The 16,786-nt window shown below is 38.4% G+C and overlaps 2 protein-coding genes across 4 annotated transcripts in view; one reads left to right on the top strand and one right to left on the bottom strand.

Moving 5' to 3' along the window:
• Window positions 1–16,786, bottom strand: part of MELK (maternal embryonic leucine zipper kinase) — a 92,904-nt gene that overhangs the window by 46,268 nt on the left and 29,850 nt on the right. For all 3 annotated transcript variants that reach the window (XM_019454480.2, XM_019454482.2, XM_019454483.2), the window contains exon 9: window positions 1,035–1,103. In XM_019454480.2, the coding sequence (XP_019310025.1) occupies window positions 1,035–1,103 (69 nt within the window). The remainder of the gene's footprint in view (window positions 1–1,034; window positions 1,104–16,786) is intronic.
• On the top strand, window positions 1,255–3,649 carry LOC109269813 (14-3-3 protein epsilon-like). Its single transcript, XM_053908643.1, is given in 3 exon segments — window positions 1,255–1,283; window positions 1,877–2,156; window positions 2,158–3,649. Coding segments are annotated over 3 exon segments (909 nt in total). The 3' UTR covers window positions 2,758–3,649.

Raw genomic sequence — 16,786 nt, 5'->3', positions numbered from 1 at the left:
GCCCTACTTAATCAAGGTGGGTGAGCCTGAAGTAAATTTTGAATAAAAACTGGAGATGGCTTAATAGATGGAAAAACTGGAAGATACTCTGAATACATAATAATGAAAAAAATATTGCACTAATAAGGTACTCCTATTTTCAAAGTGTTTCCTATTTATCTCATTTTACCCTCATAACACTACATAGCAGTAAGGCCAGTGTCAGAATCCCCATTTCACAGATGAGAACCAGGTTAGTGGCATGCCTATTGATTGCCAGGGTAGATACCTAGACCTCAGAAGCCATTCCCCTAAATCAGTGGTTCTCAAAGTGTGGTCCCAAGACCAGCAGCATCAGCAGCATCTGGAAGCTTGTTAGAAAGGCAAATTCCTAGTCCTACCCCAGATCTACTGAATCAGACACTCTCTCAGGGTGGCACCTAGCAGTCTGTGTTTCAATGAGCCCCTGGCAATTCTGATACGTGCTAAAGCTTGAGAATCATCGCATTAGGTCATAGGGTCCACTTGACTGTGTATCAGCTCATTCAAGCATTTATTCCCTATCTACTATACACTTAATGTGCAAGAGCGGGAGCAAGAAAATGGAACACGGTGGTCGAGTTAGTCAGAGAAAACAGACAATGCTCAAGAAAAAGGAAGGAAAACCACATCAGCAAAGACATGGTAGAGGTCTAAAAGAAAATGCATTTGCAACATAATTAAGAAAACATCTAACTTAAAAAAAAATAATAAAAATACATTTTCAAAAAGGGGCACCTGGCTGGCTCAGTTGGAAGAGCATACAACTCTTGACCTCGGGGTCATGAGAGTTCGGGCCCCACACTGGGTATAGAGATTACTTAAATAAACTTTAGAATAAATAAAAAGAAAAGAAAGCATCTAGTAGAGGGCAGTAGATATACTGAATGGAATTTTTTTAAGCTAACAGGAAAACGGTGTTGTCTTCCAAATACAGCAGCACCACAGACATCTTAAAGTTGGATCAAACAACTGCAGTAGACTTCTATTATTTAAGTATAAATAACAAAGTTTACCTGTAGCATCTGTTGAAGAAGCAGAACGCTACTAGAAGAGAGCCACTTAGGAACCTCATATTTCCCTCGCTACAAAAAAACAAAGAAACAGTTAAGAGATTTAGGTTCAATCAGCCTTGAAATAAATTTCTAAGTAACAAAATGCTGGAGGTGTACTTCCAAGCTTAAAGACTTAACCCAACTATAAGATTTGGTAAACATTATTAACAACATAGGAACTATGTTTCTGACCCTAAAGAAGAAAATTCAGTAAATTAAATATCGTCCCCTCTAAATTATCCACATATCAGAGAAGGACTAGAGCAGAGAGAATGTATGGAATACATAAATGTGGAGGGCTTTGGAATCTGTAGTGTGATTAAATGGACAACAAGTATACATTGTAGTCAATTTCTGCATTGCTAGAGCAAATTTTAGTTCATAATCTCAGAACAATTATCAGTTGACAAAAAATTAAGTAGTAGAAAATAGTATTTGGTGGCAAGTCATAGGCTGTGGTTAAAAACAGGTCACATTTCATCCACAGGACAGAATTCACAATCAATGAGGGAAACTGACGCAAGCCATTTTCTAAGCCAAGTACCTTCTTTGGGGATCAAAGAGACTCAGGAGACAAATGTTTACAATCTAGGATAATCAGAAATTATAGGCACCAAGTCATCAGCCAAAGATAAGACAAGGGGCTTGCCAAACACTAATATGTAATAAAATATCTTTTTACACAACTTGCCACATACCCCTCTTTCCCAATTCAGAGGCAATGATACAATCATTTCTCTTAGTAAAGAACAAACTGTTTAATGATGCTAGAATAAAAGGTTAATTATTTGAAAAAAATTAAGATTTGGAGGCGCCGCCATTTTTGCTGCCCAGACACGGAGCGAGAGGCTGAGAGAGTCGGAGACACTATCCGCTTCCAGCCGTCGCGCAGACCCTTCCGGAGCCACTTCCGCTACGGATAATCGGGAGGATCTGGTGTACCAGGCGAAGCTGGCCGAGCAGGCTGAGCGATACGATGAAATGGTGGAATCGATGAAGAAAGTAGCAGGGATGGATGTGGAGTTGACAGTTGAAGAAAGAAAGCTCCTATCTGTTGCATATAAAAATGTGATTGGAGCCAGGAAGAGCTTCCTGGAGAATAATCAGCAGCATTGAACAGAAAGAAGAAAACAAGGGAGGAGAAGACACACTAAAAATGATTCGGGAATATCGGCAAATGGTTGAGACTGAGCTAAAGTTAATCTGTTGTGACATTCTGGATGTACTGGACAAACACCTCATTCCAGCAGCTAACACCGGCGAGTCCAAGGTTTTCTATTATAAAATGAAAGGGGACTACCACAGGTATCTGGCCGAATTTGCCACAGGAAATGACAGGAAGGAGGCTGCGGAGAACAGCCTAGTGGCTTATAAAGCTGCTAGTGATATTGCAATGACAGAACTTCCACCAACGCATCCTATTCGCTTAGGTCTTGCTCTCAATTTCTCCGTATTCTACTATGAAATTCTTAATTCCCCTGACCGTGTCTGCAGGTTGGCAAAAGCAGCTTCTGATGATGCAATTGCAGAACTGGATACGCTGAGTGAAGAAAGCTATAAGGACTCTACACTTATCATGCAGGTGTTACGTGATAATCTGACACTATGGACTTCAGACATGCAGGGTGATGGTGAAGAGCAGAATAAAGAAGCGCTGCAGGATGTGGAAGATGAAAATCAGTGAGACATAAAAGCCAACAAGAGAAACCATCTCTGACCACCCCATTCCTTCCCATCCCACCCCCATTGGAAATTCCCCCATTGTCACTGAGAACCACCAAATCTGACTTTTACATTTGGTCTCCGAATTTAGGTTCTTGCCATGTTGGTTTTTTTTTTTTTTTTTTTTTTTTAACCGTTTTCAAAAGTTCTTAAAGGCAAGAGTGAATTTCTGTGGATTTTACTGGTCCCAGCTTTTAGGTTCTTTAAGACACTAACAGGACTGCATAGAGGCTTTTTCAGCATTACTGTATTGTCTCCTGCCAGGTGGGGCAAGATCACCATTAGAAATGGAAATGATATTTGAAAGCTATTAGACTTCTAGGTGACGCGAGCACCTAAGAGAGAGGTTAATCACACTATGAGGCATTGTGGTATTATTTTTCCTTTTTCTAATTGTTTAAATTGAATTTTATACCAATGTTTAAAATTAATTGGGTGTTAGCTTGAGGTGGTTAAAAGTTGTTCGGAGAGTTGTAATGGTTTTGCTGTAAAAAGTGTTTCAAACTCTGCTGAAATGTTGCTGAAAAGCATGGTGCTGGTAACAGTTCAACAATCCGTGGCTGCTCATTCTTGCCTGCTTTTACTCTCCCTCTAAAGCAGGTTAGCATTGAAGGTGGTATGGAAAAGCCTGCATGCGTGTTCAATTCTTTGTTTCTTCTCCTTCCCTCTCCCCCCTGGGCCCCCCCTTCCCTACTTCGCTCGCTCAACCTCTTTTGTTCAGTATGTGTAACCTGAAGCTAATTTGTACTACTGGATATCTGACTGGAGCCACAGATACAGAATCTGTATTGTTCTTACTGAAACACAGCATGGAATTAACATTAAACTTAAATAAAACAAACCTAAATTAAAAATGCCAAAAAAAAAAAATTAAGATTTTAATTAAGCTTATACCAAAATTAACTCCATCCAGATTAAAGAGTGAATGCAAATACAAAACCATAGAGGATCAAGACTAGGTGATTATTTTAGAATCTTTCTAAACATGACAGCAAAACCAAAACCTGTAAAGACTAACAGTTGACATTTCTGTACAACAAAACAGCACTAACAAAGTTAACTAACAACAAATTGAGGGAAAAAAACTTTTTCCACCTAAATGACTAAATATTAATAAACTTCATCACATAAAAAGCTCTTACAAATCACTAAGATTTTACCAGCCAACCTGTTCTGCCCACATTTCCCCCATCTCCTCAAATGGCCAAAAGCCAGAGTCATCTTTAACTCCTCTTTCTCTCACACTTCACATCATCTCCATCAGCAAAATCCATTGGTTCTATGTTGGAAAATCTATCCAGAATCACTTGTCACTTCCACCACACCACTAGTGTCTCCCATCTGGCATATTGCAAGAGGCTCCTGACTGATCTTCCAGATTCCACTACTGACCACCTCCCAGTCTAGTCTCCACTTACTACCACCAATGTTCTCTTAAAACATCTCTTAAAACATGCCACTTCACCACTCAAAACTCTTCAGTGCTCCCCCAGATCACTCAGAATAAAATCCAAATACCTTACTCTGGTTCCAAAGCCCTGCATGCGTGCTCTACATCCCCACATCCATTCAACTCCTTGCTGCTGAGTCTGCCTCTCAGACTCGCCTCCTAACTCTCCCCTTCATTCACCAAACTATGGTCACATGTCAAACACAGTCCAACCTCAGGGCCTTTGCACTGGTTGTCTCCTCTGTCTTATAATGCTTTCCCCCAAAATCAGCAGAGCTTTTGCCTTTATCTTCAGGTCTCCACTTATTATATACTAGTGGTGTCAGTGAGGACTCCCATGACCCATTTCATAACACAGCATCCCCCACAATCATTTGCTACCTCCCTTTCATGCCTACTTTACCTTCAGTCCTTATCCCCACTCATCATATTACATATTTGTTTATTTTCTGTCTCACTACAATAGAATGTAAGCTCCTTAATCACAGAGATCTTATCAGGGCTGCTCACAAAGAACAGTACCTGGCCCTGGCACAGAAAAGGTACTCAATTAATATTTGTTTAATAAATGAAGGAAGAGGATGAAAAGCACACTCCAAAGGAAAATGAGCAAAAACTATTCACAGGTAATTCCTAAAACAAGAACTTTTAAATGCCCAATAAACATGAAAATATGTCCAAATAATCAAGTAATTAAAAAGTAATAATTTAAACAAGAATACGGTACCATCTGTTATCTATCAAACTGACAAACTTAAGAAAAAAAATTAGTATTACTAAGAGTTCAGGAACAAGAGGGCTTATATATACAACTAGAGAATATAAGCTTTCCCGGAGAATAATTGTGAAATACATTTTAAAAAACATTCAAAACTGCATATCCTTGATCCAGCAATTTCACTTCTAGCAATTTATCCTAAGCAAACAATTTGGTATATAAAATATATGAACAGTAACATTCATCACAGAATTGCTTATGATAATTTTGGGAACTAAGGGACATAGACTACTGGCAAATTCCAGAGGGTCACCAAAACTAATGACAGAAGACAAAATGCACTGAATAAGGATCCTGAGTTAGAGGGGCACCTGAGTGGCCCAGTCAGTTGAGAGACCGACTTCAGCTCTGGTCATGATCTCACAGTTTGTGTGTTCGAGTCCCACATCAGGCTCTGTGCTGACAGCTTGGAGCCTGGAGCCTGCTTCGGATTCTGTGTCTCCCTCTCTCTCTGCCCCACCCCCGCTCATGCTCTGTCTCTCTCAAAAAATGAATAAATGTCAAAAAAAAAATTTTTTAAAGGATCCTGAGTTATATAATATACAAGAGCACCTGGGTGCCTTAGTCATTAAGCATCTGACTTCGACTCAGGTCATGATCTCACGATTCATGAGCTCAAGTCCCACATCGGGTGAGTTTGATCCCCAGTTCGGGTGAATACAAGCCCACTTCAGGTGGACCCCACTCTCTCTCTCTCTCTCTCTCTCTCTCTCTCTCTCTCTCTCTGCCCCTCACTCACTTACGCCCTCTCTCTCTCTCAAAAAAAAAAATAAAAATGAAATAAACATGATATACATCCAGGGAGACAAAGGCAAGCACACATGAACATGCACGTGCGTGCATAAAGCCTAGTGTTTAAATAAGGCTAGAAGAGTAGAGGCAGGTAGATGGAGAAGCCATTGACTAGCACAAGCATTGGGGTTCTCTGTTCTTATAAGCTGTCTAGGACACAATCCTCACAGAAATCAGCCCAACTCCAAGGTAAGAGGAGAAACAGACACAATATGGGTTGCTCAGAGTCCTAGAACTACATGGCAGGCTGGATTTTAATTGTATTAAAGAAATAATCAAAGTTCCAAAGAAGCATTATCAAGCAATAAATTTTAAAAGAAAAGGTATCGATGGGGCACCTGGGTGACTCAGTCGGTTAGGCATCCAACATCAGCTCAGGGTTCCTGGGTTTGAGCCCCGCATCGGGCTCTGTGCTGAAGCTCTCCCTCTCAGATTCTGTCTCCCTCTCTCTCTGCCCCTCCCCAACTCGTGCTCGCTCTCTCTCTCTCTCTCAAAAATAAACAAACATTAAGAAAAATTTTTTTAAAAAAAGAAAAGGTGTCAATGTCAAAACAACTCAGTCTCGGGGCGCCTGGGTGGCTCAGTTGGTTGAGCGTCCGACTTCGGCTCAGGTCACGATCTCACGGTCCGTGAGTTCGAGCCCCGTGTCAGGCTCTGGGCTGATGGCTCGGAGCCTGGAGACTGCTTCCGATTCTGTGTCTCCCTCTCTCTCTGCCCCTCCCCCGTTCATGCTCTGTCTCTCTCTGTCTCAAAAATAAATAAATGTTAAAAAACAAAAAACAAAAAAAAACAACTCAGTCTCTGACTCAGCTTCTCTGATGAGAGCAGAGAGGCTAACCTTACAAAGTGTTTCCCAGGAAGGATAAGAGCTTTCTTTCATTTTACAAATGACATTTAATATCATTAAGTTTTTCAAGATCCTTTGTCCAGCACTCAGTATCATCCAGAGAGCCCACTATTACTTCCACCTTAGTAGGGCACCTTAACACTAGCCAGTGTTGAAAACTGACAATCTGTTTCCAAATTACATTGATAAAGACTCTCATTCACTCCTTGCTCCATGCCGCCTGGCCTCCAGGCCCATCCCTAGGAAGTGGGGATTTTTAGCTGCTTCTGCCAACTCTCTAGGACTGAGCAGTAAATCAATTGCTGAGGGACTGGCCCTGACCTAGTTGGTCCCACCCTCATGCCTGAGCTTTTCCTTATTCCTGAGACCAAGGCCTCTCATGATTCAAATCCTGGGTGTCTTAACTTGTTCTCTTTCTTAACAACCTGATCATTTGCCTGTTCTCTCAAACAGTTTGGCTTGCTCTTGCCATTGTCCTAAAGAAAGTAGAGACCGGCCTAGGGTAAAGCTTCTCCTATCTGCTTACACTGATCAAATAAATGGTTTTGACCTAGCTGAATCTCTGATCACAACCTGTTCCTAGATATCCTCCGTCATGCTTCACTCACTGGTCAGAACCCCCATGTACTCTGGTGGGTCTCCCCTCAAGCTGATTGTGGAGCCTTTTGCTGCTTATTCCCTGGATACCATCTGCACTGGGTTAAATGCTGCTCCTCAAAACACATGTCCACTCAGAACCTGTGAATGCATTTTTATTTTAAAATAGAGTCTTTTGCAGATGTAATTAAATTAATATGAGGTCATACTGGGTAGGAGTAGACCCTAAATTCAGTATGACTGGTGTCCTTATAAAGAGGAAAATCTGGACACAAAGACACAAACACACAAGGAAGTAGGCCGTGTGAAGACAGAGGCAGAGACTAGAGTGATGCGTCTACAATTCAAGGACTTCCAAAGATTGCCAGAAAACACCAGAAGCTAGAAAGAGGCCAAGAAGGATTCTCCCCTGGAACCTTCAAAGAGAACATGGCCCTATCGACACCTTGATTTGGACTTCTAGCCTCCAGAACTGTGAGAGAATAAATTTTTGTTACTTTAAGGCACTACCTTGCAGTGCTTTGTTACAACAACCCTAGGAAACTAATACACCATCTATAAGGGTTTAACTCCTCACATACTTCTCTCCCACCAGCACCTGCCCACCCCGGGGATAAGTCTGGTTCTAGGTTCTGGCCGTTTCTGGTCTGCTCCAACACAGATAATAGGCCCATCACCAGATCTATCAAAATAAAAGAAATGTTATGACTTTAAATTCAGAAAGTACCTTCCAGACCAAAGTACTGAATAAGAAAAGCTCCACCAGGCTGATTCCAAGTTCCTCTCTGCCTCTTGTTATCACCCCTTTTATCATCCCATCTTGAATTCATGACCTAACTTCTAATAGATCCTCTTATTGTGCTATAAGTTAGCACCAGAGAAGCTATCCTACCCAGAAAGAGGCAAGAACAGGTGAATGATAAGTGTGGTGCTTGGCACGCTGGAAACGGCGATGGACCGGAGTCATCATGTGAATCCCAGCCTACTTCATAGTAGTTCCATGAACTTGTACAAGTTACTTAATCTCTCTGACATTGTTTCCTAAGAAAATAGGCTCTGGAGACAATTTGCCTAGATTCGAATCCAAAATCTACCTCTTACTAGCCGTGTGGATGAGCCTTTGAATTTCACTGTGCCTTGGTTTCCACACCTGTAAAAAGAAGCAAAATAATAGTGCCCACACAAAAAAATGTTGCTAGGATTCAGTGCTTTAATACAGAAAAGCACTGAGCACAGTGCCAGGCATACAGTAAGAACTCCATGTATGTTAGTTTCTACTACTGCTGCCTCTATTACTAATACTAGTATTACCACTACTGTTGTTACTACCTGTGAAACAAGTAATTCCACCTATAGGATTATAAAAGGAGTAAAAGAGAATATGTGAAAGCACTCAACACAATGCCTTGCACATTAGACACAATAAATGTTTGTTGAACCTGAAATACATAGGAAGGAGATAGGGATGCCCAAAATAGTAATGGACCAGAGATGGGTAGGCTGGCCAAAAACCATGCACGCCAGAGTGCTAAATACTCAGTATCGTGGAAAAGGCTAGAGTCATTCTGAGGAATGCCACATGTCCTCCCAATGGAGCCCTGCCCCACTGCAGCTGCCACCAGACAGCCTGGGAAGGAACACATACATCATCTAGTCAAGCACTGCTCCTTTTAACTTCCTGAAGTGTACCCACCCACTTTCCCTGTTTGGACAGAAGAGCTCTGCAGAGTACCATCTACTGGAAGTCATGAGGCCTGTGACCCATCACCAAGACCTGACATTCTTAGCTTCATTCTCTGCACTGGGATATGACAGAAACGGAATTCAGAGCCGAGTTCTGCTGCCAGGCCTAACCCAACCTCTTATTTGTACATGATACTTTAAAATACATTTTTATTGTATTTTAACCTGTGCAGTAAGCAAGGATTATTAACCACATAACACAGATGAAGAATCTAAGTCTCAGCCAGGGAATTCAAGCATTTGTTCAATATCATAAGGCACTGGTTCTCAGCTGGTGCGATTTTGTTCCCCACTGCTAGGAGACATCTAGCACTGTGTGGAGACTTTTTTATGTGTGCCACATAATGATTTGATATATGTATATATTATGAAATGATTACTACAATAAGTTTAGTTCATACCCATCACCACACATAGTTACTAGTTTTGTTTGCTTAGTGTTTTTCTTATGATGAAAACTTTTAAGATCTACTCTCTTAGCAACTGGAGACATTTCTTACTGTCATGACTTGGGAGTTACTACTGGCATCTAGTGAGTAAAGGGCAGGGACACTGCTAAACTTCTTGCAATGCATACGACAGCCCCCACAGCAAAGAATCATGTAGTCCAAAATGTCAATAGTGCCTAAGTTGAAAACACTGTAAAAAGGGGTGGAGATGGGACTAGGAGAGACATACAATACTTATTCTATTGTACTGTGCTGGAAAGTCTAAGGAAGCCTAGACGTAAACAGGGAGAAAAGGCTCCTTATTTAAATATTGGAAGCATACGCAAAGAGCAAATAGAAAAGACCTCGAGACAAGCAATTCTGCTGGAGAAGAACATGTCCACAAAAGGCCTTGTCGGCCAGGGCTGTGCAACTTAACCCTGGTTTCTGCTCAGTCTTTAGAGAATTCCTGTTTATTTAAGGGACGATTACCTTGCAAATGAGAGCAAGAAATGGGTTACAGAGACAGAAACCAAGAAAGAGGGGGGAAAAAACCCTGTGGGCCAAGCAAGATAATCCTGGGAATTCTAGACAGCTTGAAATTGCTCGTTTTCACATGGTTGTAAGAAAGCAGGCCATCTCTCCAACACATAATTACAGTATATAGTCAACTCAATAATTGTAAAATATAATCTCATAAAAAGATAATGTGCTCATTTTCTTTAAAATTATAAATTATACTTGTTAGAAAGCAATTTTACTTGCAAGCTATTCAACTTTCATTTACTAAATTATTTATACTTCTATAATATTTGTGTACCCCAAACTGGAGTATGGTCATACTTGTCTTTGAACACAGTGATGGTAAATGAATATAGGTGACATTAATAAGATTAATGCCCAATCTGTCGGTAATCATGCTAGAAACTGCAACTGAGCATTTTGGTTAAAATAATCAAAAAATGCAAAAGATAAACAAAGTCTGCTTCTTAAATAGTTACATATAGTATATCAAATATTGCTGGGGTTTTCTATCGACCAAGAACCGAAGGAAGTGTTATTCCCAACTGAGGAATTTTAGAACATTCTAGACAAAGATACATACTGCATGCGAGTGATACGACACCTTAATTAGATTCAACCAGCAGACTGTATTACACCGCGCCTCGGAACAATAGTTCTGAGCCAAGATTACAATAAATTTCAAAATCTATAATGTGTGAAATTAAATTCCACAATAATGCATAAAAGTCCTAATTTGAATCAATTTTCAACTTGCAAATACATGAAAAACTAAAAGATGAAATTCAGAGTAGGGGAAACAAAGAATATACAGCATTAGTAAATAATATTAATTAGGAAGGTTAAATCTCTACGGAACAAGAATTAGACATTTTATACCATATTTATTCCACAGAAGAAATATTTGATTTACCAAAAATATCAAATTACCCTCCCAAAGGATTAAAATAAACAAACAAATAAATAAATGTAAAGAACACTGAAGATTATTACGTGTTGATACATTCACCTTGTAGCAGTGAAATAATATATTAATAATCAAGGGTACCGATGCCACGGCTGCCATATAAATGTGAACTTGAAAGAGCAGCAAGCAAAGGCAAATAAACAGTATGGACACTTAGGTCCAGACAGGTTTAAAAAAAAAAGCCAAGTTTAGAGTTAAGTTGGTACATGAGGAACATCATGATAAAGTTCAATTTCAGTAAGGCATTAATAGTCAGTTTATCGTTGTGGATAAGACCACAAAACCTAGGTTAAGTGTACCTTATACAGACCAAAACCCAATTCTCAAAACACTTATTCTATTCAGGTTTTTAATCGACAATTTGGATTAGAGATATTTAAGAAACATGCAAAGTGGCACAAACAATACACCAAGGAAAAATAGAATAAGGAAAGGCTAATTCTACGAGACATTAAAGAAATGGTATTATAAAGATACAGCAACTAAAATAATTTATGTATCAGACAAAAATAGACAGAAAATTAAAAACCATGAAAAATAGTAAATGTAGAAATTCAATATATAATAAAACTATCCTTTCAAATCAATAGGAAAGTGATAGACTATTGAGTAAGAAGTCTTAGGACAACAAATTACTTGTTTTAAAATAAATAAGTCATTATTTATTTAAAAATAAAAGATCCCTAGAAACTATCACAGATCAGAGAGGGCTAAGAAGATATGATAACTAAATATAATATGATATTCTGAAAGAATCCTAGAACAGAAAAAGGACATAGGGAAAAACTAGTGAAACAGAAATAATGTAAACAGTTTAGTGAATAGTCATATTCCACCATTGGTTCCTTAGTTGTAACAAAGTACCATAGTAATGTAAGATGTTAATAATAGGAAAACTGGGTGAGGAATATATGGGAACTCTGTTCAAACTCTAATTACTAAAGCCATGAATAAAACATCAGATGGCATAAATTTTAAAAAATCAAATGCCATTTTCACCCATTCAACTGACCAAGATCCAAAAGTTTTATAAATATCCAAAATTTTTATAAATAATAATGTTAAAGACAGCATGGGGAAACAGCTACTCTCAACCACTGCTGGTGGAAGTGTAATGTGGGGAAAAAAAGGCTGGAGCACAATTTGACAATATCGGTTAAGTTTTCAAATGTCATACCCTAGGATCCAGCAATTCTACTACTCAGTACGTATATGCAAGAAGATATGCACAAGGATGCTCACTGAGCATCACTTATATTAGTGAAAAAATTAGAAAATAACCTAAAATGTTCAACAAGAAAATGGTTAAACTATTTGTAAAAATGAGTTCATATTATATGTACAATGGCACATACAATATTGAGTAAAGAAAGACAGATATAAAATAATATCAGTATGATACAATTTACGTTAAGAAAAAAATATAAATGACTACAAATAGAAATAAAACATCTGGAAGAACCAAAGTGTTAACTGTAATTACCTATGTGAGAGGCCAAGAGAACTTCAGTTACCAGTGATGTTTTAGTTCTTTATACGGAGAATGTTTTCACACACTACTTGTGTAATTAAAAAACTTTTTAAATGACGTCCACAAACTTAGAATAAAGGAAATTTCACAATAAATACTATGCAGCCATTAAACAAACAATGAAAACCTACACATGCTGCTAAGTACCAATATGAAACAATCTTCAAAGTAAAGTATTAAAATTAAAGAGGAGGAGGGGGCAAGATCCATACACTGTGCAGATTATATAATCCCAAAGGATATATACAGATATATAAAGATTTGCATAAGTACAAATAATTCTTATAAACGTATAGAAGAAATTTCTAACTAGTTGTCTCTGTGGAAGAAAACAGAGGGCTAGGTGAGCAGAATGTTTTGGGGTTTAACTATATACTTCTTAGTACTGTTTTAGCATTTTACCATAGATGCTTTGTTTTTCACTATAAAAACAATTAACTAAATGTCTCACTATAAAAAAAAATAACTAAATGTCAGCTCTTGATAAGCTACAAGCCTGGGCATTTCAGACCAATTTTCTAGGAAAAGACCAGGCAGGCTCTGGGAAAGATCATTCTGCTACAGGTCACTACAACTAAGCCAGGAGTCAGCCAACTTTTTCTGAAAAGGGACAGATAGTAAATATTTTTGGTTTTGTGAGCCATACAATCTCTGTCACAGCTACTCAACTCCACCACTGTTGTGCAAAAGCAGCCACAGATGACATAAACAAACAGGTATGGCTATGTTCCAATAAAAATTTTATTTAAACAAACAGGTGGTGGGCCAGACTTGGCTTGTAGCATAGTTTGCCATCCTCTACTTTATATCACCTGGCCAAGAAGACTGATTGAAGTTTCAACCAACCTTTCCTTGCCTTTAGCCCCCTAGAAAGGAGTAAGTTAAGCTGCAACACAGATTCCCAGCTATTCACATATCTGTAAGGATTTTGCATCATGCTACTTACTTGAGTCAGGGTCCGTAGGAAAAATTTCCTGACAGATCAACCAGTATTTTCCAATAGGATAAGACAACAATATATCCCCCCCTCAATCCTTGGCCCACCTACCTCTTCTGTTTAACTTGCCCCTAATGGCTGGATATTACTTGGAAGAGCTGAATGCATGCCCTCCTGCCAAGTAATGTCCTTACATGTGGATTACATCGTTTTAACATTGCAAATCAAAGATTACAGCCTGTATACTCATCACTATAAAGAAGAGATATAATTATTCTAAAATTAAAGTTTATAGTTGGTAAATCCATACAGTACCTCATTTTGCTTTACTAGGTGTATTATCTACGGAGTATATAGAAATTAGACTTTTCAAAGTCAGATATCTTTATTAAGACTTTGTACAGCCAAGGTGAGAATTCAAACCTTTTCCTGGATAAAATCATTGTAGTGATCCTTTATGGCATAATGTCTTACTGAAATTCCCAAACAGTCATTATCATGAATCCAAGTATCCTTAGAAGACTCCATGTTCACAAAAGAATGTCAATCCTAGCCCTGGTTATACTGACAGTCACTTTTGCCCTTAGCATAGCCATAACTTCAGGAAATTTCCAGGGACGATAATCCCTAATTTACTGACACACTCAATAACTTGGCTGGGAGGGATTACATTAATTGAGGGTCTACTAAAGAATATACAGGGTCGGGGTGCCTGGGTGGCTTAGTCGATTAAGCATCCAACTCTTGATTTCAGCTCAGGTCATGATCTCATGGTTCGTGAGTTCAAGCCCCACATCAGGCTCCGCATGGACAGTGCAGAACCTGCTTAGGATTTTCTGTCTCTCCCTGTCTCTCTGCCCCTCCCCCCTCTCTTAAACTTAAAAAAAAAAAAAAAAAAGAATATATAGAGTCAACCATCCATTCTCCCTGAATGGTGGTCTTCAAAGGTGGGGCATGTGCACCCCAGAAGGAATGTAAGAAGATACACTACGTAAAGAGGTCAATCCCAACAAAAGGATATAACAATTGAACTATTTGTGCATCTAAAACAGAAGCACCTAAATATATAAAGCAAATACTAACAGACATGAAGGGATAAATGGACAGAAATACAATAGTAGTGGATTTTAATACCCCAAATCTCATCACTGGGTGGATCATAAAGACAGATATTCAATAAGGAAACTGTAGATCTGAACAACAGACATTTGTTGTTAGGTACATTTGAATATACCTAACAGACATCTATAGAACATTCTATCCGACAACAGCAAAATACACATCTGTCTCAAGTGCACATGCACCATAATGAAATATCACCTTACATCTGTCAAAACAGCTATTACCTAAAAGGCAAGAAATTACAAATTTTGGTAAGGATGTAGAAAAAAGTGCAGCATTGGTGGGAATATAAACTGGTGCAACCACCATAGAAAACAATATGGAGGCTCCTCAAAACATGAAAAACAACTACTGCATGATCCAATAATTCCCCTTCTGGGTGTCTACCCAAAGAAAACAAAAACAAAACTAATTGGAAAAGCTATATGTACCCCTATGTTCACTGCAGCATTATTTGCAATTAGCAAATAGCAGGGATATGGAAACAACCTAAGTGTCCATCAACAGATGAATAAAGAGTGTGTGTGTGTGTGTGTGTGTGTGCGTGCACATGCATGCACGCACATGCATGCACATGCAATGGAATACTACTCAGCAATAAAAAAGCATAAAATCTGGCCGTTTGTGACAGCATTGACCTTGAGGTTTTTACATTAAATGAAATGAGTCAGAGAAAGACATTGTATGATTTTACTTAAATCTAAAAAACAAAACAAACAGAACAAAACAAAACCCCAACTCATCGATACAGTGAATAGATGGATGGTTGCCTGAGGGGAGAGCTGCTTGAGGGAGAGTGCAAAATGGGTGAAGGAGATCAAGAAGGACAAACTCCCAGTTTTAAAATAAGTCATGCAATGTACATGTAATATAAGTACATGTAATGTACAAAATGGGCAATACAGGCAATAATATTGTATTAACTTGTATGTCATGGATGATAACTAGAATTATTGATGTGATCACTTTGCAATGTATACAAAGGTCAAATCATGATGTTGTACACCTGAAACTAATAATATTGTACATCAATTACAATTCAATAAAAATAACTAAATAAATAATGGTATGGAAAAAAGTCAAGACAAAATACTATTTGTAAGCAATGAAAATTTAAAAATTTACATACAAAAAAGATACAGTAAGATGTGGGAAGAGTGTATTAGGACTTCTATTTATATTCATATTCTATCTAAAAACAAAAATTACTCTTTATTAATATTTGCTATATCATCTGGCACTGGCACCTTCACTAGTCCTATATAACCTATAATATATGGTAATTCTTCCTTGACTGAGAGTGGCTCCATCTTGCACCATTCTCCATATACTGCAAAGTACTGTGCTTTACCTGAGCCCAGTTAAATTAATTACAGATCATAGTACTTAATTTAAACTAAATCCTCACAAAACAGCCAAATGGCTTATAAAGATTCTTGTAAAAAAAAAAAACAAAAAAAAACCCCACAGATTAAAGACTAGGAATATAAGCACAAGTGAATAATACCAGAGTTAACACCTCATTGGTTAGTGTGAGCCCACCAGCCAAAACACAAAGTAAAAAAAAAAAAAGACCTAAACAAATCCAACAAGTTGTCTCAAACCCTGAAATTACCAAGACTATTTGAAATACAGACTTATGCACATTATTGTTAAAAATTAGCCTCAGTGACACCTGGGTGGCTCAGTTGATTAAGCATCCAACTCTTGATTTTGGCTCAGGTCATGATATCACAGTTGTGAGACTGAGCCCCATGATGGGTTCTGAGCTGACAGCACAGAGCCTACTTGGTATTCTCTCTCCCTCTCTCTCTGCCCCTCCCCCACTTGTGCATGCACTCACTCTTGCTCTCTCTCAAAATAAAGAAACTTTAAAAAAAAAAAGGTACACTTTATTGATGTGGATATAGAGAAACATGCATTTTCATGCTATTGTTAAAACTGATAGAACTTCATCAGGAAGCAATTTAGAAATATCTATCAAAATTACTAATTCACATACCCTTTAACCCAGAAACTCTTCAGGGAATTTTCTTACAGATCTATCCACAACGTACAAAAAATGACTACTTGGAAATTACTTAAATGTCCATTAACCTAGGACTGGTTAAAAAAATTAAGGTACATGTATATACCTCGATTCTATTCTGAGCTGTTCTGAAGGGGTATGATTTCCAAGACCCACTGTGAAGGGAGGAAAACAAGATGCAGAGCAGTGTTTGTTGTATGCTCCCATCTGTGGGGAAAAAACTGGAAAGGGAATAGCATAAAGAGATA

Source organism: Panthera pardus, unplaced genomic scaffold, assembly GCF_024362965.1.
Source record: "Panthera pardus isolate Hobbes unplaced genomic scaffold, ASM2436296v1 HiC_scaffold_20, whole genome shotgun sequence".
NCBI lineage: Eukaryota > Metazoa > Chordata > Mammalia > Carnivora > Felidae > Panthera > Panthera pardus.
The sequence above is the reverse complement of the archived record's forward strand: the minus strand, read 5'-3'. Positions and strand labels throughout refer to the sequence as shown.